This window comes from Bombus vancouverensis, chromosome 6 (genome assembly GCF_051014615.1).
Source record: "Bombus vancouverensis nearcticus chromosome 6, iyBomVanc1_principal, whole genome shotgun sequence".
NCBI lineage: Eukaryota > Metazoa > Arthropoda > Insecta > Hymenoptera > Apidae > Bombus > Bombus vancouverensis.
In genome coordinates, this window is record NC_134916.1 from 10,211,472 (window position 1) to 10,233,452 (window position 21,981).

Below are 21,981 nucleotides of genomic sequence, written 5' to 3' on the forward strand. Positions count from 1 at the left end.
TTTATAATTATACACAGTATCAATTTACATTTGCTAAAGGCATACCAAAACATAATCGTATACATATGTTGAAATGATATTAGATTGTGGTTATAAGTTCATTGGGAAATACATAAGTGATAAATAAATATTAATGATTCTATGATGATTATTCTCATATAATATAGCAAAGATGTAATATAATACAGAATAGTAAATAATAGATACAATTAATAATTCAATTTATTCGAGTACTGCAATCGTGAGTAAAAATTTAGGTTAAAGTAATTGTCATTGTAATAATTATTGTAATAATAACTATATGTTATTTTATCAGTGCTATTCACAAATATAAAATTTCTCTCATTTTGTCAATTAATCATTCAGAAAAAGCTGAAATTCAAAATATAAAATGTTTGATTTGTCATTTTGTAATCTTTTTAGAGTCAATCAATTATTTTGAAATTCTTTATTTATTCATAAAATTTCATAGTATATAAAAGCATCAAAGAATTTTTGTTCAAAAACTGAATTTATTTCTTCATACACAATATGGATTTGAAAGCTGTTGTTGTTTCGGGTGAAGCACCAGAATCTGATGATGACTCTGCAAGCATTGTCACTGTATGTTATTTTTACATTATACATCATCACATATAAAGTATCTACCGTGTATTATAAAAAAGAGGAAGATATGAATTATGATATTCTATACAGGGTATGGGATTTCCTTTTATAAGAGCTCCTAATTATTGTGGTACGATTATTTCTGGCGAAGCTCCAGAATCTGATGATGGTAAAATTTTGTATTTGACAATACAAAAGATATTTATAATATAAACAATAAACTCGTTTTATAGTAGCATCTTTTCTAATCTAATCTCATTTAATATTTATTAGATGGAACAAGTATAAGTAGTATTAGTGGAGCAGTTGATGCTATGACATGTATGCCAGAAGTGAAAATACCAAAATCAAAAAAATGTTCTATAAAATACAATAGTCTGCTTCATAAAAAATTACGTAAGTCTAAATATTAATTTAAAAAAAATCAAGTGAGCATATTTTTGTCAATATCATTTTATTAATACTGCTGTAATACAATATGCACTGCTATTACTAAAATATTATATAATAATTTTAATGCAGAAAAATCTGTAATAACACAATCATCAGAATAATGTAAATTTTTATTAGACTCAAGCTTACTTTGTTTCAGCTAGAAGTTTAATTATTTAGAACATTTATTTCTGAGTATTTTATACATATAAATAATATACAATATCTAATTTACTCAAGAAAAAATGTTTAATACTTCAATTGACATTTCATAATAAAATAGATGAATGCAATGAAACATTGGATAAAGACCTTATACAAATGGTTGATGGAACAATTGGTAATGCCACTCAGGAATTATCAACTGTTAATAAACAATTGCTAAGGAGTGAACTTATTCTTCAAGAGGCTGTGTCTCAATTACGTAGTGCCGGCAATCGAGTGAGGGATACATCCACTGCATTACATCAACTCATAGATGGAAATTTTATATCCTCTATTAAAACCTAGTTTATGTAAATATATCTTGTTATATATAATTGTTATTCAAATATGTAATGGACATGAGAATATAATAATAATAACAATAATAATAGCAATATTGCCTTAGTATAATGTGTTAATTATCAGTATTAAAAAATCAGTATTTTTAAAGGACATGGTGAGTGGGTCATTATTGAGCATCAATTGTTTTCTTTAATTGGCAGTTCTATTAAATATATCAACTATTTTCTAATACGTCTTAAAATTTAGGTAAAATATTACTTTGTTCAATATCTCATAAAGAAATACCATTAGAAATTACAGAACAAATTTATAATTACTGACACATTTGGATGCTATTAATTATTAATATGTCTATGCTGATCGTTGCACTTTAAATATCCAAATGACAGTAAATGTAAACATTATTTTGTAGTATACAGATGTTAAGGTATATATCAAAGAATGTCACGATGTTCTGTTTACAGTGTTTCTGCAAAGAATAAACATAAGCATTAAACTTTTTTTTCTTAAGATTTAAAATAAATATCACTATATAAATGTTGAATAACATATCTTTGAACGTCACAAAGTTGGTTTCATTTTCGTAACAAGTATAGATATAATGACAAATTTTATTTTAATACAATAATACTTTGCGTATGCATAATCTTTTCAGAAACACCTGCACATTTTCTTTTTTTTTTCTGCAGTTTTTCTTATCAAATGCATAACTTTGGTATCAAAGAGCTGATATTGGTTTTTCCTATTACCACGCTAAATTTAGTGTATAATGAATTGATGATTATAATGGGGATGCATTCTTTCTCTATAAATTCAGTCTTAAACATTTCATCAATCTTCGTTGAACTAAACCTTGGTATAATATATCTACATACAAAAGTTCATAAACCAAACATGTCGTCTTTTTGCTAATACTGATATGACAACATCGTGACGGAATGTTTTCTTTGACATGATATTTCTATATAGCTTTTGTTTATGTAGTACATTCAGATTATTTAATGGCTAAATTGCATGTGTTTAACTATGCATGTGTATTTTAAGACCTCATTTTGCATTAAAGCAATTCCTTATGTCATATTCTACAAAATATATAACACTAGAAAGGCATATATATACTATAAACCTATACAAAATTAAAAAATCGAGAAAACAAGTTACTATTAACAAAATATAAAACTATGCATTATTACGATATTAACTTATAGCGTGGACAAGCATCAACTTTCCATATATTTCTTTTTTGCTAATAAATTTAAATGTTCACATATTTAGTAAATACTTGCAAATATCCCAGAAATAAGTTTTGACTACCCGTCGAAAATAGGAACTCAATAGTTCCTATACATCTTTCTTCACCGTTACATCTTCTAAAATGTTGCATAGAAGAATCTCAAATTTTCATTGACAATGTAAACATTCAGTTTTCATGAACAATATGATGGTAATAGATAGCGTAGAAAACTTTCACGCTATAAATGTGATGGGCTCAATTCCAGAAAAGGATCAAAGTTTGTTGTAGTTGGCGACCTTTATAAAATATGCGACGTCGCACTCGATACATATTAGCCAATGTGAGGGCGCCCACCCCCCACATGGCCTACGCTCGCTCTATTTCTCCACCACTTGCACACATCTGAAGAACATCCAAGGATCCTTGTGCTTGCCGTTTTTCAGCTAAGAATCTGCCTGAAGCTTCTTTTAATTGCTCAAGGAAAATTCTGAAATGATTTACAAAATTAAATGGTATTATATCATATTACATTTCATAATATCTTAAATTAATTTTTAAATATACTTACATATTGCCAGACACTATATCAGCCACACTATCTGGATCCATATCACTGAGCAATTCTAAATTATGTCCATCAAGCAATGATATATGTGATGGGTCACCGTGCAATGATGAGACTAAAGCCTCTATTGGTGGTCGACGCCTTCTAATTTCCTCTCTTCTTTGTCCACCTTCTATATTATCTACATCATCAACAACAATGTAACGAGAAGCAGCTTTACTACTTCCTGCTGCCACCCACTTTTGATCTCCGTATAGAATCATTAAACTAGTATTTCTTTCCAATGTTGCAAAATATTCTTCATCATCTACCTCAGTACCTAACATAAAAACAGTATTAAAAATTAATACTATTGAGCAATAAAGATGTTCCCTTACCATCTTGTTCTAGGACAATTGTTAGTTCTGCATCCAAAGGTAAAGACAAGCGGTTTCTAGCAATACTGGTTAATTCTTTTAAAGAAGAAGCAGTGATTCCCTTTCGTTTTTCTCGAGTATGATCGACAATTTTGTAAGGATTTCCCAATCCTTGCGAAATTCCCGCTGTTTCTGACATATTGCTTTAAATAAAAGAACAATCTGAAAACTGCTCACAAATAAGTTTGTTTGGTTTTGTACTTTCTTTGTTCGATCAAATGTCGATCGAATGCATGAAATTTATGTCATCAAAAGTTGACTTCTTTCAAAAAAGTTGACCACTTCTAAGGCCTGATTATCGTTGCACATTGGTTTATCAATGCAACCGATTATCTTTAAATAAAATCGTAACACGAGATACGCATTCACTCGATTAGTGGGTGTCACTAATGTTTATTAAATATTTTATTAGAAAAACGTTTGCAGAATACTTAAAACACTGAATACATGCCGATGATTTGGGTGTAAATTTGTAAAGTTGGAAGATAAGTAAGAAAGGGCAGTGTTTTGGATTGCATTGGATTGTTGATTTTACAAGGGCTTTTATTACGGTTATTAGCAATTCACATACACAGATATATAAAACTTGAAAGGCGTAAGATGAATTCTGTTCGAGTGACTGAACTGACCGTATGTCAACTCAACACTGGGTCAATGGTGCAACTACCCCTCCTATTTATATTCTCTGTAGACTACTGCGTATGGTATGTCCAAGAGACACCCACCATGGTATTCCCTCCCAACATGGCACCCACACAGAAATCAATAACCTACCCCACTCTGGTATTCATTTTTTTATTATCGCTAAATGAATTGTTTACATTACAACATCGTAATATTCTCATTGATAATGCAATGTAATATATTTCAATGAAAGAACATAAATCGATTTATTATTTATTTTTTGTATTTACTTCTTTACTTTTATTTTATTCTTTATTATAAAGTTATACATTTAAGGAGGAATTATTTTAAATGCATGTATGACTAGAAATTAATAAAGAAATAGTTTTCTTGAATAACATATTATTATTATTCATTTCGCATTAAAAATGAAATGTGATTTAAAGAAATATAAATTTTTTTATATATATTTATACACGTAAATAAATATGATATTTCTAAAAAGAAAAACAATATATCATGCATGAGAGTTATAAAAATATATGAAATATATAATTATGCAGATAAAATTTATTCCAAAATATATATAAAGTATTTGTGTCTGATTCAACAGAATATAATTACATTTCAGATAAAATATGTAATTTTACTAGGATCTGTGAACCTAAGACACAGCACTGCAGTTAAATTTAGATCAATGAGACTAGATACTGCTTTAAGTTTAAAGTTAGAACAGAGTTAGCCCAGTTAGGGCTCTTAGTTGAGCCACAAGTCTCATCTGAATGTAATCAATTAAATTTCTTTAAAATAGTATCGAAGTTAAACTAGAAATGCCTTTACCAAGTGGAAGCAAAGAGCCAGATGATAGCCAAACATGGGAATTAGCAGAAAGATGTCTTCTTCCAATTGCATTCTCACATGCAATTGCAGTCATTTTAGCAACTATATTAAATACATTGAGTATATCACAAACATCTAGTTTTGTGCTTTTTCTCTTATTGTTGGTAATATCTATAGGATCTACACTATTTTATCATAACTTAAAGGTGAGTCATTAAAAACATGTGTTTATTAATCCATAAGATTACAAAGCATAAGTACAGACTATATCCCTTACATTTCACATATTTAATATTATATTAATATTTACTTCTTAATTTTAATATAAGTACACGCGCGCGCGTGTGTGTGTGTATGTGTGTGTGTGTATGAGAAAGATTATATTCTACAATGTTAATATATAAGCATATAATGGTACAAAAATATATTTCCTACAGGTAACTGCCGCAGGAAAAGCAGTTCTTATTACAGGTTGTGATTCAAGAGTTGGATACACTTTAAGTAAACAATTAGATGAACTGGTAAGATAATTTCTACGTATTCTTGTTACGATCGTTATTATTCATTTCTAGGATGTTCTATATATACAGAATTTATTTCTAAAGGGGTTTACAGTATTTGCTGGATTTAATGCAAAAGTTGAGAATGAAGAGACAATGCAAAAATTAAAACAGGAAGCTTCTGGTAGATTGCATATATTGCAATTAGATATTACTAGTGAGCATGATATTCATTCGACATTTCTTTATGTAAATGAAAACTTACCAGATGGTGCACCAGGTCAAATTTATATTTTTTTATAGATATATAAAACTTATTATTTATAATATATATTTGACAATCGTAAATATCTTACAATAGGTTTATGGGCATTAATACATGCTGCTGCTTGGGTGACATTAGGTGAATGCGAATGGGTGCCTCCTTCTGTATTAAAACGCAGTATAGATATTAACTTCATTGGTCTTGCTAGATTAACTCAGGTGATATTAATGTATTATCAACAATTATATATTGCAATAATTAATAAGCTAATCTCCATGAATAAAATAATAATTTTTATTTAAAGGTTTTTTTACCTTTGATTAGACGATCAAAAGGACGTGTTGTCATAGTTAGCAGTCTCTTAGCTCGTATTCCAAGTCCTGTCCGAGGCATTTATTGTGCAGTTAAGGTAGATCATTTTAAAAGTATCAATAATCTATATTTAAATATAACATCAACAAAATATACATGTAATATATATTATATATGTGTGTGTATATGTGTGTGTGTGTATTAGGCTGCAGTTGAAGCTTGGGGAGCTTGTCTTAGGTTAGAAATGAGAAGATGGGGAGTGGATGTAGTTATTGTTGAAACTAGTGAATATGTATCTGGAAATGTTTGGTTAAAAAATAATAGTGCCTTGCTGGAACAAGCTAGAGACATGTGGACTCAATTGGATCCTCAAACCCGTAAAGAATATGGTCAAGAATTATTCCAAAAAGAAATGTTGGCTCTTGAAAAATATACACAAGAAACAGATGTAGATTTAACACCAGTAACTAGAGCTTTGACAGATGGAGTAATGAAAACTTTTCCAATGAGAAGATACACACCAGTATCACGTAAAGAAAGAATACAAGCATTATGCAGTGATTATCTTCCAAAACCAGTTTATGATATATTGTATGTAAATTGAAAAAAATGTGAAGATCTACATGATCGAGAACAAAGAATGCAATGTTCAAATTTAATAACCTCTGCCTAATAGTCAGTTGTTTATGACATGATACTGTAAAGGATAAAATTATTTACTAGTCACATTTTGTCACTTTATACAAACCCAAATAAATCTTCAACGTATACGCTACTCTTTGTTAAAATAAGAAATGGAAAGAAAAACATCAATACCGTTTATTAAACTATGTGGTATATAAATTATAACAAAATCTGTAATCAACAGTGTAATTTTAAATAAAGGAACTTCCGTAAAGAACGAAATATAGAAACTTGAAACGTTATACAAAAATTATAATCAAGTAATCATTTTCCTTCTTTCCAGCACTCACTTTCTAAATCATTAAACTTATAACTCTTTATTAAACTGCCATCCTTGTCGACATTTTTGTAGTATAATTTTTCACATGTACTGCACTACACACAAGACAGATTGCGCTAGTAGTTTTAACGGTTCCATATTTCATAATGTCGGTAAAAATATTTCCGCGAAACAAAGATATTGTTACGCAAAATTTAAGAAAATCAAACATGAAAGTCAGATACCGGTTACACGAATAGAGAAAGAAAACCGAAAATGCACCGACGAATTATAATTTGTTAAAACAATTGTTATTCGTTTCACGGAAATTCACTGCGAAGGGAAAAGAAAAGAACGATAAAAAAGAAAGGTCAATTACTTGGAGGGAATAATATCTATTCATCTTTCCCTGAAGCAAGTGGATTCTGTTGTTGAATCACTGCACTGGTAATTACACTCAGAAAATAACAATATCCAGTAGTACATTGTCTTGTATTTGGTCTATACATACGAAGAAATTCGATATATGTATATATGTATGTATGCGCGTGTGCTTTCTATACATAGAGTACTGCAATTGTATTAAGAATTTTGCGGTAGTTGTATAGTGGCAGGGGGAGGTCTTTAGCCCCCTTGGTGAGGCACACGCCGGTAATGAGTGTTTATACCATAACTGCGGCGACACCAACAACGAGTACAATAATATCAACAACAACGGCAACGACGACGACAGCTGTAACAGTGACGACGACGGCTACGCCGACAACAACAACGGCACCGGCGGTTGCCGTGTCGCCTGAAGCTGCACCTGGTTGGATAGAATTTTGTGAGAGACACGCCCGCGCTTCGGCTTCTGATTTTGCTAAGGCCTTTTGTACCTACGTCAGTTTAAATTTACCAGAAAGTGCAAGATCGAATCTTTCCCATCGTGATTTTTTAAGAAAATTTGTCGAAAGCTTTTGTGAACACTTTGAAAGCGAATACCTACGTCGTACGATTAGGTATGCCGTAATAAGATACATTCTGTTTGCTTTTATAACTTTTTTAAGTCATTGAAATATGTACACTATTATGAAAATAATGTATAAAAATTTTATAAATCTTTTTAATTACTTTGCCAGATCACCATCTTTGTATGACACAAGGCATATAGCAAGTAATGATAGAGATGTTAATGTTGTAAGCCAAAACAACAATGCTCCTATTCGTATATCATCTCATGAAGAATTCAGTGATTACTCTGAACATGATGGAGATGCAATATCACCAAAGCCTGCACACAAACCATTTTTCCGCCGCTTATCCTTTAAAGGGCTTAAGAAGGGCAAAAGCTTCTTCCATAAGCAGCAAAGTGATGAAGTGGAGTTATCTCATAGTGAACATCGTAGAGATAAGCATTCAAAAGCTAAACTTTCAAAGATTGTGGTGGAATGCAGAAAAGAAGGCATTGTTAATTCCTTAATGGGAGAAAATATTGATGGAACTCAAAAATGGGAGAAATCTAGGCTTGCCTTAATAAAAGCAATTGGTGGATATATGTTAGAATTTTATTCTCCTCCAAAAGCAGTAAAACCACGTAGTGGTGTCTTTTGTTCTGCAATAACTGAAGCCAGGGAAACAACTGCATTAGAAATGCCAGATCATGAAAATACCTTTGTATTAAAAACACAAAATATGGAATTTGTAATAGAAGCTCATGATTCAAATGATATGAGATCATGGTTAGCTACTATCAAATATTGTATGCGCACAGTACAACAAAATTCTGTTAATCCTAGTTCTGGAACAGATGTTACTGGAGATTCCTTAGGACATGGTTCATTAGCTATTGGTAGTGAAGGAGATAGATTAAGAACTAATTCTACAAGTAAAAGTTCCCGATCTACATCCCATGAACATGGAGATGAAATAGGTGGCAACCCTCCAGAAATACCTCCTAGACTACGTATAAGAAGTAATAGTAATCTGGAATTATGTTCATCACAACAAGATATTGAACAAAGTATGATAAATTTATTTATAAGTACTTTTTAAGATCATATAGCTTGTATGTTATAAATAATTCAATTTTGTTGTAGTGAATGCAAATGATGGTGAATTAGATTTATCTAGCAGTTTAAGAGAATATCCATGGTTTCATGGGACCCTCCCTAGATCAGATGCAGCACAGCTCGTTTTACATAGTGCTGCTAATGGTCATGGTGTATTTCTTGTTCGACAAAGTGAAACAAGAAAAGGGGAATTTGTATTAACTTTTAATTTTCAAGGCAGAGCAAAGGTAATATGTTATTTCCTTTAATTATATTATTTTAAATTTAATTATAGTCGTCTAAAAAATTTCATTTTTCACCTTTACTGCAGCATTTGCGTATGACATTAAACGATCAGGGACATTGTCGTGTTCAGCATCTTTGTTTTCCTGCTATATATGATATGCTTGAACACTTTCGTCGAAATGCCATACCTCTTGAATCCGGTGGAACAGCAGATGTCACTCTCACAGAATTTGTTGTGGCGACTGATGCAACACGGTCAGGACATCATAATGCATCTGGAATAAATCAACAACAGTTACAAGAAAGGAGACCCCCAGCTGCTCCAGAGCCAAGAGAAGTAAGAGTCAGCAGTGGAAGTCTAACTCCTCTTGAGTGAACGCGAGTGGCTAACACCCACAGTCTGAAGTCTAATCTACAGACAGTGAGTAAATAAATAAAATGATGCACCCATTTTTTGTACAGCTGGTGATATATACCATACTAAATTGATATTTATATCATTATAAAGGTATCAATTTTTAATACTTCATGTAGGTCCATATTCGGATTATTTTATAAATATTTAATTATCACTGTATATAAATATACTTTTTAGTATAAGTTATCATTTCTGTATACATGTATATACATATATACTGTATATTCTGTATACATATATACATACATACATACAGAAATGATCATTTATACTACACATGTGAATATATTTTCTTTCATTTGTTTTTTTTTAAATCGTGTTTTAAAATCAAGGATTTTCTATGAGAATATTTCTTCAATAATTCAATATATTTACTATTTCTTTTGTTATGATTTATAAAAAAAATTGTTGTCTTACCTTCAAAATAAATTTTGATGCAAGGTTGCCATACTTACAATTTTATTATCTTAGTTAGAATAATTGCTTTTTAAATTAATGTTACTGTTTTATTATTTATAATATCTTCTTATTAATTTCACGTCAAATGTATATATATTACCAAACTTCCAATCCGAATGTGGAAATTTAACATAATCGAATTAAATATATATATATATATATATATATGTAATTAGTATTGGAAACAATTCTCAAAATTGAAATACATCTATAACTCTTAGTATTAAAGAGTTTTATTAATATAAGAGACAATGGTGCTCAATAAATATGACCGTGGGACAAGGAGCTCGCTTTTATGTGTACAGTATTCTTAAAATTTCTGGTTCATCTTAATAGCTGAAAGGACGAATAATTAATTTATTACTATATAGAATTTTCTTACAAATCCAGAAAATTTAAGATAAAATATAACTTAATTAAATTAAACATAATAAATGTGTATATGTTAATGTACAGGTACGCACATATGGTGGTTCTATAAGAACACGTACAGAATCACTGGAAAGACTGGAACAACAAAACAACGTTACAGAACAACAAAGTTCATCATCTAGTGGTAGAGCAATTCAAAATACTTATAGTTTTCTTTGACGATGGATTCATAATACTCTACCATCAGGCTACAACCCAGTTGGTCCTTTAGATTAAATAGTTTCCCCATCAACTTATCCTACAAAGCAAGATAATTTTAAGTTGAAGTTATTATTGTTATCATAAAGTGTTATACAAAAGTGTATTATTTCTCCTATGTAAACAATGTATTTTTTCAAATCAACTGCTTCCAACTTTTCCAATCTTGCAAGATGACGTTTTCAACAACTATATTTATTAACATGTTTTTACCCAATTTTGGGATCGAAACATAATCTTCGACATATAATTGTTTTATAAATCATTTTTAAAATAATGTATATAAATTATTTCAAAATTTCAATGAAATTTATAACAAGATTGTATCAGTTGTATTCTCTGCACGTTCAGATATATCAGCTCAAATTATCATATAAATCATAATAAACATTGTAAGTATTATAAAATATTTAAAATATCATAAAACTAAAAGACCACAGCCTTTGTCTTTATTTTATTGAAGTAACTGAGGAAATATTTTGAAACTATAGAACACAGTCCATTATACCAATTAATTTACTTAAGTGTATGTACTTACATAAGAATATACATAAAAAAAACATGTAAATGTATATGAAAGTTAGTCTTGTTTTATATATAAAACTATTACAGACAATCTCTTTACTATGACTATCCTTTCTCCTACATGAATTGTAGAATATATTGTTAAATAATACTTATATATAGATCATATCAATAAAGTTTGATTTAAAGAAGTCAGAAAATTAGAGAGAGAGTCTATGTGTTATATATAAATAATTCAATCATAATAATTAACTCAATAATTTAATCACAACATTCAATCTAAATAAAATTAAAATGCATTAAAACTTATATAATTATATGTTATTCTAAAATATATCACTATATTTTATGGTAAATGTTAATGTAAGAAAGTATTATTAAATTGATAAGCATATAAAAGTTAGTCATAATCATGACATAGAGCAATATTACTGAATGTGCAAAATTAAATTATAGATAAATGTATGATTATATTAATACTTATATTGATACTAAATATGAACTTTTAAGAGAGGGAGAGAAAGAGAGAAAAAGTATTTATCTTTAATAAAAACAGTTCAATATTTAAAAAAATGGTGTACTTAATAAGATTACATTTAAACTTTGAAGTGATTGAACTGAATTTATTACTAGAATACGTATGTATGAAAACATGTTAAATTTTCATAAACAAAAAAGCATAAAAATTAAATTATTTAATTATGATACATATTTTTAATGCATTTTATTATTAAAGAAGTCATGTTTTTCTTAAATTAGTAAACTTTTAGGTAAATATTTTATGGTAATCCAGATTTATCATCCGCAGATTAACCTTTTTATTTGAAAAATTGTAAAATATATCTATGTTCTGTCAATTAAATCACGTGTAATTCTTGTATAAAGAAATATATTATTATTGAAATGAAAAAATTACTTTTTATTATGGTATTTAGCATTAGTCATATAGGTTAATAAAAATAACACCAGCCATTGTTATAAGTACGTCATTGAAAACAAGTAATTCTCTGAATACTTGTTAAACACCCAATAGCTACTGCTATTATATTATCATTTTAAGTACTAGATAAGAGTTATTTCCGGTTCAATAAAAAAGGCTCGTTTCTGTCTGCGATACAGTACACAATCATACAATTGATATATCGTGCTAGGTTGATTTAACAAATACAAACGATTATCAGTATGGCATCTCAGGTAATGAAATTACTAATTATAATAATTAAATTTTTAATTTACAATTAATAGCATATTAGTTAAACAATACAAATTTAAGGTGCACGAATTTAATGTAGAAATGACATGTGAAGGATGTGCCACCGCTGTAACAAATGTACTTAATAAGAAGGAAGGTATGGTTTCAAGTTTATTATATATTTATATATTTTACTTAAATTTGGTAGTATTTTACTTTTTAATTTTTTTCTTACTAAACATATAATAATTAATTTAAATTGTATGATAAAGAATGTCAAATACCAAAAACATATGGAAATGTTATTGCATTAAAAAATTGCTTAATTTAGAATTTATTTTTAGGTATTAACAATGTGCAAGTAGATCTACAAGGAAACAAGGTGTCTGTAACATCTGCACTTCCTTCTGATGAAATATTACAAGTTATTAAGAAAACTGGAAAGTCATGTCAATTTTTAGGAATAAAAAAATAAACTGGAAAGTCATGTCAATTTTTAGGAATAAAAAAATAATTGTATTATAGATTTAATGTTACTTTTTGTTATATTAAAATTTATATTTTCGTTCTTCTACAAAATTATTGTATTGTATGTAGCTTTTTACATTAAAATCTCAAATTTTACAAAAAGGGTATACCTAAAATTCATCTTTATAACACTGTACTAATAAATCAATTTAAAAATTTATATTATATTTTGAAATAATTAACCTTAAAAGATACATATTAAGTACAATTTAAATATATATCTTACAAATATTTACTATTTAATTATATAATTGAATAACTTCATAAATAAAATACAAAATGTTATTTTCTTAATTCTTCTTCTAGTATTGACAAACGTTGTTCTAAAATGGTAACAGCATCACTTAATGATTGCACTTGCTCATTAAGTGCATCTACTATTTTACTAGAACATGTACCAGGTGATTCTTTAGGTAAGTGTGATATATTCACAATACGCCCTTCTTCAAAAGGTCTTTGATTTCTCATATTTATGACTTTATATTCTATATTGCCATCTAATACTCCAGTATCTGGTACTTCACAACGAAGTTTTCCATTTTTTAAATTTATAGTGTCAAATTTCTCATGTAATGACTAAAACAATAAAATGTTTTAAGTTATAAAATATTATATGAATAGATTGTAAATCTCAAAATAATAGTTACTTCTACTTCTTCCTCTCCTCCAGATATATCATCATCTTTATGTGATTTTTCTTCCTTCATATTTGATTCTGATACTTTAACAGGTGAAACTAAATGCCGAGACATTTTTCTAGCAACATCATCTTTATCAAAATTTGTTTTCCACATTAATAATTGATGATCTGTACCACCAGAGGCAAAAAATTCTCCGTTAGAAGAGAATGTTACTGATGTTACACCAGTACCATTTGCATGACCTTTAAGTGTATAAATTGGGCGACCCTCTAGTAAATCTAAAACCTATTTTATAGTTTTTAATAAATGCAATATAAAAATGTTATTAAATTAATTATTATTATAAAAAAGAATCCAATATACCTTCATTGTTGAATCATCAGATGCAGTTAATATGAAGTTTCCTTTTGGGTGAAATTTTATCATATTTACTGAATCTTTATGAATTGCATAATGTTGATATAAAGAAGCAGTACGTACATCATATAATTTCACACAGCCAATTATGTTTGCTGATCCAATAACAGAACCACTTGGGTGAAATTCCACATGTGTAGAATAAGCTAGTAAAGATGTTTGAGAACTTGTATTTAAACATTTTTAATAGAATATAATACATTTTTTAAACATGCATAGAAAAAAAGAAAGAAAAACTAATAGCTTCTAATAGCTTTTAATATAAATATAGGATATACCTTTTACATCATTAAAGGTTCTAATACATTGTCCACTCGTGACATCCCATAATTTTATTGTTTTATCATCACTACAAGAGACTATAAGTCTACCATCAGAAGAAAATCTAGCACATCTGACCCAGCTTGTGTGACATGTAAATGACATAAGAAATCTTCTTTGACATACCATCCATAATTTAACACTTTTGTCATCTGATGCAGTAATTAACTATTTATAAAAACATACATATATGCATATAAATTTAAATATGTATTAAAGTAAGTTACCATTTCTATCATCATATAAAATATAAGTACCTTTTCCCCATCTGGACTAAATTGTACTGATCTAACAGCTCCTGAATGTGCTTTAAAATCTAAGCATTGTCCTGTTATTTTAGGTACCCAAATTCTAACAGATCTATCTTTGGAAGCACTAGCTATGACTTCGCCTGATGGTGCATAAGTGACATCAAAAACTACATCTTTATGCCCAAGGAATCTGCAAGCTCTCACAGACTCTTTCAAATTCCATAATATTATACTTTTATCTGAACTACTTGATACTAATTGAGTAGTTTCAGGATGGAAACATAAGCTTGTGATAGTATTTTCATGGCCTTTAAAGTGTTTTTCTATTGTAGGATCGCAAGCAGTTCTGATCATCGTTCTAATACAATAAATAAATTGTGTAAAATTCTAACAAAATATTTTCACATAGTATTAGAAAAATTATTAATATCCTTAACCTAAATGCACTAATTAGCGTACATATAAAGTATTCAATACTATATATATTGTCTTAATAATAATACGTATATTTTAAATATAATTTATTCAATCTTAATGAATTTAAAAAAAAAAAACAGTGATTACCTATGTTTAATCACATTGATTATCGTTATAACCGTATTATAATTGTTTTATAGATGCACTTGCATTTTGTTATATCCGCAATATATAAAATATGTAATATACAATTCTATTATAAATATTGAGATATAATATTTTGCACAAACACTATATATCAACTTAAATGTAATATATCAAATATTTCAAGATTTTAACCATGTTTAATTTGAAACGAATTTTCACTACGTTAATCAGTTAAAGTACTGTCACTCAGGCATTGGAAAGCGCGAAATTCAAATAGTTACTTCAATTACAATAACAGTACGTCCCCAAACAATAATATGAATATTCCATAATTTTATTTAAAGCGAAAAAGAAAAAGAGAAAGCAACAAAGAGTACACACTGTTAATAAAATATGATTAATCAAATACTTTATTCGATTTTTTTATTTGAGAACAAGCTGAAGAATGAAACGATTCTCATGTTGACAATGAGTACGATAGGTAGGCTAGTTAGCAGGGTTGAATTAGATCTTTATTTGGAAGATACATAGGTATTCATAGGATAGTTGAACATAACTGTAGATGGAGGTGATTAAACACAAATATACAAACGAAATACAATACGGTACTCCTCATCACGTGTTTGGCGGTGTGAGCGTGGCTTTTGTCAATAGCGCACTCTTCAAATGCGCTTTCTTTGCCTCTAGTCAGTAATTGTACACTCAACTTACATGCTAAAGCTCCGCACTATCGCTTTTTTTTATTTTTAAAAATAATCATATATATTTTGCGATAAAAAAATCAGGTAATGTTGCTTCATAAACTTGACATTGCACTGCAATCTCTTTTACTTGGCCAGCTGCGTAGGCGACCGTATAGAATTTTGGAATCACACAGAAAAAACAGAAGAGGGAGCGACGTAATTAGTAGCAATCATGAAACACGTTTCATGAAAAACATTTTGGTGTATTCATATATTACGTTAATCTTTCATTTTCCCAAATACTAAATCTCGACAACTTTAACTTTCTAAATACTTCACAGATTCATAGACCGAAAATGGAATATGAAGTCAAGAAGATATATAGCACTAGAAGGCATTGCTCACTGTATCCTCTTTTTTCTGGTATCTTAAAAAATTCTCTAGAACGATGCGCCGCAAGACAAAGAGATGGTCGTGCAGTTCATCTATTTGTGTAATCATTTTAACGTTATTCGTTAAATACATCCTTGTGTCTTTGCGTGAAATGCTTGTATGAGTTCTCATTTTTTTTATATTTTTTATAATAAAATTATTTTTCTAATCTTTGTTGATCAGCTGTTGTTGCCCTGTGAAAACTGCCTTCTGTCACAACACAATAATACTTGCATGGTGGGTTCACGCTTCTAAATTTGGTTGATCTTTTCTTATATCACAATGTTACGTCTGCATAACTTTTTCATTAATGTTAATAGATCTTTCTTTTGATAATTGTGGATACCAAATTCAAATGCAAAATTTTTGTATTCAATGTCTCATTTAGGAAATATCCTAAGCCGCAAACAAATGTACCAAAATATCTTTTTCCCAAAATCAATCTTTCTTATCACATCAATTAAATGCAACATTTTAAAAATGTAAACTTATATAAGTATCAATATTTTTACTTAATATTATTTACTTAATATGTATGAATATAATTAATTAATCATTTACAAGGTCTATCAAATAACGATTTGGAACGTTGAAATTGCTACTTTACATACTAAAATTCGTGTATACGATTCGGTGCATTATTTTTTCAAAGTATTTGTACGTATTAAGGATACGACTTAGGTTTTTTCGTAAATAGACAATTGAATTATGATCTTACAACATTATTTGTTTCACTGTGTATTATTCTATCGCATTTTTATTACTGCTGCGTATGGGGTTTACCACGAGGCGCATAACCGCCACGATTCCCACCCCTTTGGCCGCGAAACTGTCCTCGACCACCTCTATCCATACCACGCTCACCTCGTGGACCTCCACCTCTTGATCCGCCACCACCTCTTTTATAACCAGAATTATAACCGCTATTTCCCTCGCTATTTCCCCAAGATCGTTGTTGATAACCATTTTGATAGTTGCTATCATTACGATAGTATGTTCCTAAGTATAAAATTATTATTTAATCAAATGTATTAAATTTTGTCGTCTAATAATAATATTAATATTTTATACCTTGTCCTCCGCGTCCATTTTGTTGATAACCGCCCCTACCTCTTCCATTGTAACCATTAGAATTGCCTCTTCTTCCACCTCTACCTCTATACCCACTACGTTGTTGATCACCCCAAGTTTGCTGAGATGTTTGTTGTTGTGTCTGTTGTGAATCTTGAGCAGATTGTTGTGATTGATCTGTCTGATTCCAATCGTTAGTCTCAGCCATCTGGCACCAATCAACAGATTCAGTAGGTTGTTCAATTTCTGATTCTGGTGCTGTTGTTGTTTCATCTTGATTTTCTTCAACTTTTTCCTGGAAAAGACTAGTATTTTAGTATTCTGATTATTATAAAATATGATATGTTTTATTACTGGTAATATAATATTTGTAATATACTTCAGCAGATTGTTGTTGGCTTTCTTGTTGATGCTCAAAATTCTGGTTTTGCGCTTGTTGTGTTATCTGTTGTGAAGGAGCTTGTTGCTGTGGTTGTTGCTGCTGCTGTTGTTGGGGTTGCTGTTGAAAATTAGTAGGATGCTGAGGACTGTACTGCATATTTGGTTGCTGATGAGAGGGTGGCATTGGAATAGGTGGAGGCGGGTTAGGATTAGCAAATCCAGGAATGTGGGACATATCCTGTGGTGGTTGATGTTGATATATGACTGGCTGTGCTACTACCGGTGCATTTGCAAAGTTTTGATTTGTAAATGTCTGCGAAGGAATAGGTGTGTTAACAGCAGCAGGAATGTGTGAAACAATCGGTGCTTGTGATGTAACATCTGGTGAATCAAGTTCGGATTCTTGCAAGAAAAAGAAATTTGGTGTGCCTATAACGTCATTAATTCTAGGAGCTTGTGGTGGTTGTTGTTGAGCTTGTTGGGCTTGTTGTGGTTGCGGTTGTGGAACAAATCCTGTTGCATTTGTGTAGTAAGATGTTTCAACTGGTGCAGCTGGATGTGGAATGGGTTGTGCAACTACAGGAATGGGACCAGAAACTGGTGTAGTGCCAGAGACAACAGGGAGCGGAGCAACTTGTACCGGGAAGTTAGGAATTGGAATCATGGATTCAGGTGGAATGTGTCTGTCATTGGTATTATATTCTTCATTGACTTGATCTTGCACAGGTGTTTCAGATATTTGTGTTTCTGCAACTGCCTCTGTAACCTGTGAAGAATTTAATGAAATACTTTTTAATACATTTTTCATTTGTTTAATTACATCTTGTTTTACATAAATTAATCATTAAAATGTCAAAAATACGTAAATATGCTTGACTTACTTCTTCTACTACAGCTTCAGTTTCATGAACTTGATCAAAATAGCCACACTGATTAATGGAAGTAATAATTTCCTTTAGTTTGTTATAAGTTGTACCAACAACCTCTCTTTGTTTTCCATCAACAATGGCTACGTAATGTTCTGCTACTTTCTGCACTTGTTGAAGGAATGTTGGTTCACTTTCTTCTCTATGATGTTTCATCATAACTTCATTATACAAGCTGTCTAAATATTTTAAATCCTCTTCTGATAATTTTACAGCTCCATTTTTTCCAGCAAGAAAATCTTCTCTAACAGATTCTGTACCCATGTTCATTAGTGCATCTTGTATAAGAAGAACTTCTCTCACCTAAGATAATTAGTAAATATTGCAAACATTTAATAGACTGATACAAGTTACTTATATTATAAAATCATACTTAAGTTATACCTTTGCAATATCTTGTTGCATTCTTTCAATAGCTTCCTTCCTTGCCAACTTTTTTTGCTGTTTGACCGCATCATGTGCAATTCCAACAATTTGCTTATACAGTTCCTTCGTAATATCCAACGTTTGTAACACCTCGTCATATTTGGCTACTGCTGTTTTCTGATCTGCATTTAGTTCCCTTCCATTCTTCTGCAGATCCCTATATGATTCTAATTTTCCCTAAATGTAACATGTGCTATTAATTTTACTGTATTTCTAAAATATAATAATATAAACAATAAAATTAATCATATATAATGGAAAATTATTATATGCATATAATACATATGTATATAATACAAGCATATCATATACTAAGCATATCATATACAATATAACCATATCATATACTATTTAAAAAATGTATATAAGGGCACAGGCGCGCTCACACATAAATAAATAAAAGTAATTTATACAAAAAATATCAATTTATTATTATTTTCCAGTGATATACATCATACATCATATTACATATGCCCTATACATACACGCGTGTGTGTGCGCATACATATACACAATTTAAAATAACGATAATATACATAAAAAAAATGTTACGTCTAAATAATTGTTAACTTTAAATAAAAATTTACATATGTATCTACTCTTTATGTAAAAAAGAAACTAAATTTGGTTCATAATTTCTTATAGTGTTGTATGGTTCCAGAAAACTGATTCACGCAAGTACTATAAACGAGGGCAAATAAAGAATTTCTTACACATTAAAACGTAATACATGTATTTGAATTTCATATTTAGATTTTTAACATTATATTAAACAAAAGATATCATTACACAATGTAATTTACCGGTAGCGGCTCGTAAGCGTGTCACGTAAAGTTTTGTGCACATCTTTAGAAGATACCGCCATGACACGAGGTTCACGATTGGGAATTTAGGTGTTCGATCGTAGGAAAAAAATTAATTTTGCTTTAATTCAACTTAAATGAAAAAGATTCAATACGAAAATGTAATAACAAGGGTTAATTCATCATAATATAATCATCAGATACCTATGAAATCTCAAGCGTGAGCACATGGCGTATCCAATCATGGCGGATTGCACCGTAAAAGCTATCAACTGACAGATAATTTTCTTGTCGTTATTTACGTATATATTATACAAGTACTTACCTTACGCTTTTCAAGATTCCGTATCTTATGCTCGATAACGATAATTGCTTGGCGTATAGGTTCTACGGTCTCCGTAGAGGCCTGTTTTTCTAGTTTAGGGTTGGCAGAAGGCATCCTTCACGGGCAACAAACGCGAACTGGAAATCAGAATAGTAACGGAGTTGCGGGGAACGGGGAAAGAGAAGCGACATAAGCGCATGCTCATTTTGATCTTGTACTTAACCTCTACGTCAGTATTGTAACAATTTTTTTTAGAACCCTTTACATCAAAACTATGTAAATTATAAAACAATAGTATATATTTTTGTCATTAATATTATAGTTCTACCAAAATAAAAAATATTTATTAAATTTTCTTTAATAATACTATCTGTATGTATATATTTCGTAATGACAATATATGAAACAATTAGCTAAATTTATCGTTTCATATTATAAAATACATTTTAAGCATTTATAAATATATACATATAAAATAAACAATTAAAAATAGAAATTTATAAAACTATGTATTCAATGAGCATTATATAATAGTAGAGGTAGACAATTTAACAATATGTTGTGTAAAATTTGTCATTTTATTGAAAAAGGATTAATAAAAACATAAATTACCCAAGTAATATTTCGCTATTTTTTTTATCATATCTTCATTTTTAAATCGTAGTAACAGAAATACTGTAACCTCATGATTAAGAGACTATGCTTGATCTTCATCATGATTTAGAAATTAATAAGTTTACAATTGAACAAATAAACATACACTTTTGTTTGAAAAAGAATACAATATAACAATATTAACTTCTACATTGTTGGCAATAATATTTTATAGCTAGTGCTATATATATTTTAATTTTTAATTTTTTGTTACTTTCGTAAAAACAAATGACTGATAACGCTCTCATGCATTTTCAACTGAAACGATTGAAATATTGTTAATTGCATAATTTGGACGATAAATAAATATATGTATATATAGCACCAGCTTCTTTATCGATATGAAATATTGCATGGCACATTTGCTAAAAAGAAAATATTTTGTAACTGTATACATTCCTTTATTATTATTGCGTCAATGACCAAATGCCCGCATTTTTAGGTTTCAAGTTAATAGTTTTCTGAAATAATTTATTATACAACTCGGTAACCCGACGACAATCATTAATACAATAATTTCAATTTATTGTAGCATATGAAAGATGTCTAAAACTCTATAGCTTCATCATAGCAGTCATCACCCCCCTCTCTGTTCTTACCATCATATTTTTATAATTTACAAATATAATTTGATATATCGTCTTTGAAAAATACATCGCGCCACACACGCATATCACCACTCTCATATTTAGAGAATTTTTTTCTTAACAAAGCTAAGAACAGATCGAAAACTTAAGAATTAAGCAATAATGATAATAATCACTATAATAAAGATGAAACAATAATTATTTTAACATAATAATAATATAATTTG

The 21,981-nt window shown here is 29.5% G+C and overlaps 7 protein-coding genes across 10 annotated transcripts; 4 read left to right on the forward strand and 3 right to left on the reverse strand.

Annotated features, from left to right (window-relative positions):
* Window positions 1-93: 93 nt before the first annotated feature.
* On the forward strand, window positions 94-1,637 carry LOC117155741 (uncharacterized). The gene is made up of 5 exons (XM_033332029.2): window positions 94-241; window positions 424-603; window positions 697-775; window positions 880-1,002; window positions 1,322-1,637. Exons 2-5 carry the CDS (start codon window positions 532-534, stop codon window positions 1,546-1,548), a joined length of 501 nt encoding a protein of 166 aa, XP_033187920.1. The 5' UTR covers window positions 94-241; window positions 424-531; the 3' UTR covers window positions 1,549-1,637.
* Window positions 1,638-1,786: 149 nt separating this feature from the next.
* On the reverse strand, window positions 1,787-4,706 carry LOC117155740 (DNA fragmentation factor subunit alpha). Its single transcript, XM_033332028.2, has 3 exons — window positions 3,722-4,706; window positions 3,348-3,663; window positions 1,787-3,266 (listed from the first exon to the last, which is right to left on the reverse strand). Exons 1-3 carry the CDS (start codon window positions 3,897-3,899, stop codon window positions 3,146-3,148), a joined length of 615 nt encoding a protein of 204 aa, XP_033187919.1. The 5' UTR covers window positions 3,900-4,706; the 3' UTR covers window positions 1,787-3,145.
* Window positions 4,707-5,077: 371 nt separating this feature from the next.
* On the forward strand, window positions 5,078-7,235 carry LOC117155738 (D-beta-hydroxybutyrate dehydrogenase, mitochondrial). The gene is made up of 6 exons (XM_033332025.2): window positions 5,078-5,430; window positions 5,662-5,745; window positions 5,830-6,004; window positions 6,086-6,207; window positions 6,294-6,398; window positions 6,507-7,235. The coding sequence occupies exons 1-6, from the start codon at window positions 5,215-5,217 to the stop codon at window positions 6,903-6,905; spliced, it is 1,101 nt and encodes a 366-aa protein (XP_033187916.1). The 5' UTR covers window positions 5,078-5,214; the 3' UTR covers window positions 6,906-7,235.
* Window positions 7,236-7,375: 140 nt separating this feature from the next.
* On the forward strand, window positions 7,376-10,990 carry Lnk (SH2B adapter-like protein Lnk). 3 transcript variants are annotated; one of them, XM_076619406.1, is made up of 6 exons: window positions 7,376-7,780; window positions 7,845-8,245; window positions 8,366-9,246; window positions 9,323-9,522; window positions 9,606-9,857; window positions 10,854-10,988. In XM_076619406.1, exons 2-6 carry the CDS (start codon window positions 7,899-7,901, stop codon window positions 10,986-10,988), a joined length of 1,815 nt encoding a protein of 604 aa, XP_076475521.1. In that variant the 5' UTR covers window positions 7,376-7,780; window positions 7,845-7,898. The 3 variants fall into 3 exon arrangements, with proteins under 3 accessions (XP_076475521.1, XP_033187907.2, XP_033187908.1); XM_033332016.2 differs by having other exon boundaries at window positions 7,376-7,691; XM_033332017.2 differs by having other exon boundaries at window positions 7,376-8,245; window positions 9,606-9,941; window positions 10,854-10,990.
* A 1,617-nt stretch (window positions 10,991-12,607) lies between these two features.
* Window positions 12,608-13,432, forward strand: Atox1 (Antioxidant 1 copper chaperone). The gene is made up of 3 exons (XM_033332031.2): window positions 12,608-12,746; window positions 12,826-12,901; window positions 13,089-13,432. Exons 1-3 carry the CDS (start codon window positions 12,735-12,737, stop codon window positions 13,217-13,219), a joined length of 219 nt encoding a protein of 72 aa, XP_033187922.1. The 5' UTR covers window positions 12,608-12,734; the 3' UTR covers window positions 13,220-13,432.
* On the reverse strand, window positions 13,090-15,718 carry Poc1 (Proteome of centrioles 1). Of its 2 annotated transcripts, XM_033332022.2 has the most exons (6): window positions 15,467-15,718; window positions 14,909-15,260; window positions 14,609-14,819; window positions 14,277-14,476; window positions 13,920-14,198; window positions 13,090-13,848 (listed from the first exon to the last, which is right to left on the reverse strand). In XM_033332022.2, exons 2-6 carry the CDS (start codon window positions 15,254-15,256, stop codon window positions 13,555-13,557), a joined length of 1,332 nt encoding a protein of 443 aa, XP_033187913.1. In that variant the 5' UTR covers window positions 15,257-15,260; window positions 15,467-15,718; the 3' UTR covers window positions 13,090-13,554. The 2 variants fall into 2 exon arrangements, with proteins under 2 accessions (XP_033187913.1, XP_033187914.1); XM_033332023.2 differs by lacking the exon at window positions 15,467-15,718 and having other exon boundaries at window positions 14,909-15,419.
* A 238-nt stretch (window positions 15,719-15,956) lies between these two features.
* Capr (caprin family member) lies at window positions 15,957-20,668 on the reverse strand. The gene is made up of 6 exons (XM_033332013.2): window positions 20,514-20,668; window positions 19,344-19,562; window positions 18,915-19,262; window positions 18,032-18,799; window positions 17,653-17,947; window positions 15,957-17,580 (listed from the first exon to the last, which is right to left on the reverse strand). Exons 1-6 carry the CDS (start codon window positions 20,625-20,627, stop codon window positions 17,342-17,344), a joined length of 1,983 nt encoding a protein of 660 aa, XP_033187904.1. The 5' UTR covers window positions 20,628-20,668; the 3' UTR covers window positions 15,957-17,341.
* Between the last annotated feature and the right edge of the window lie 1,313 nt (window positions 20,669-21,981).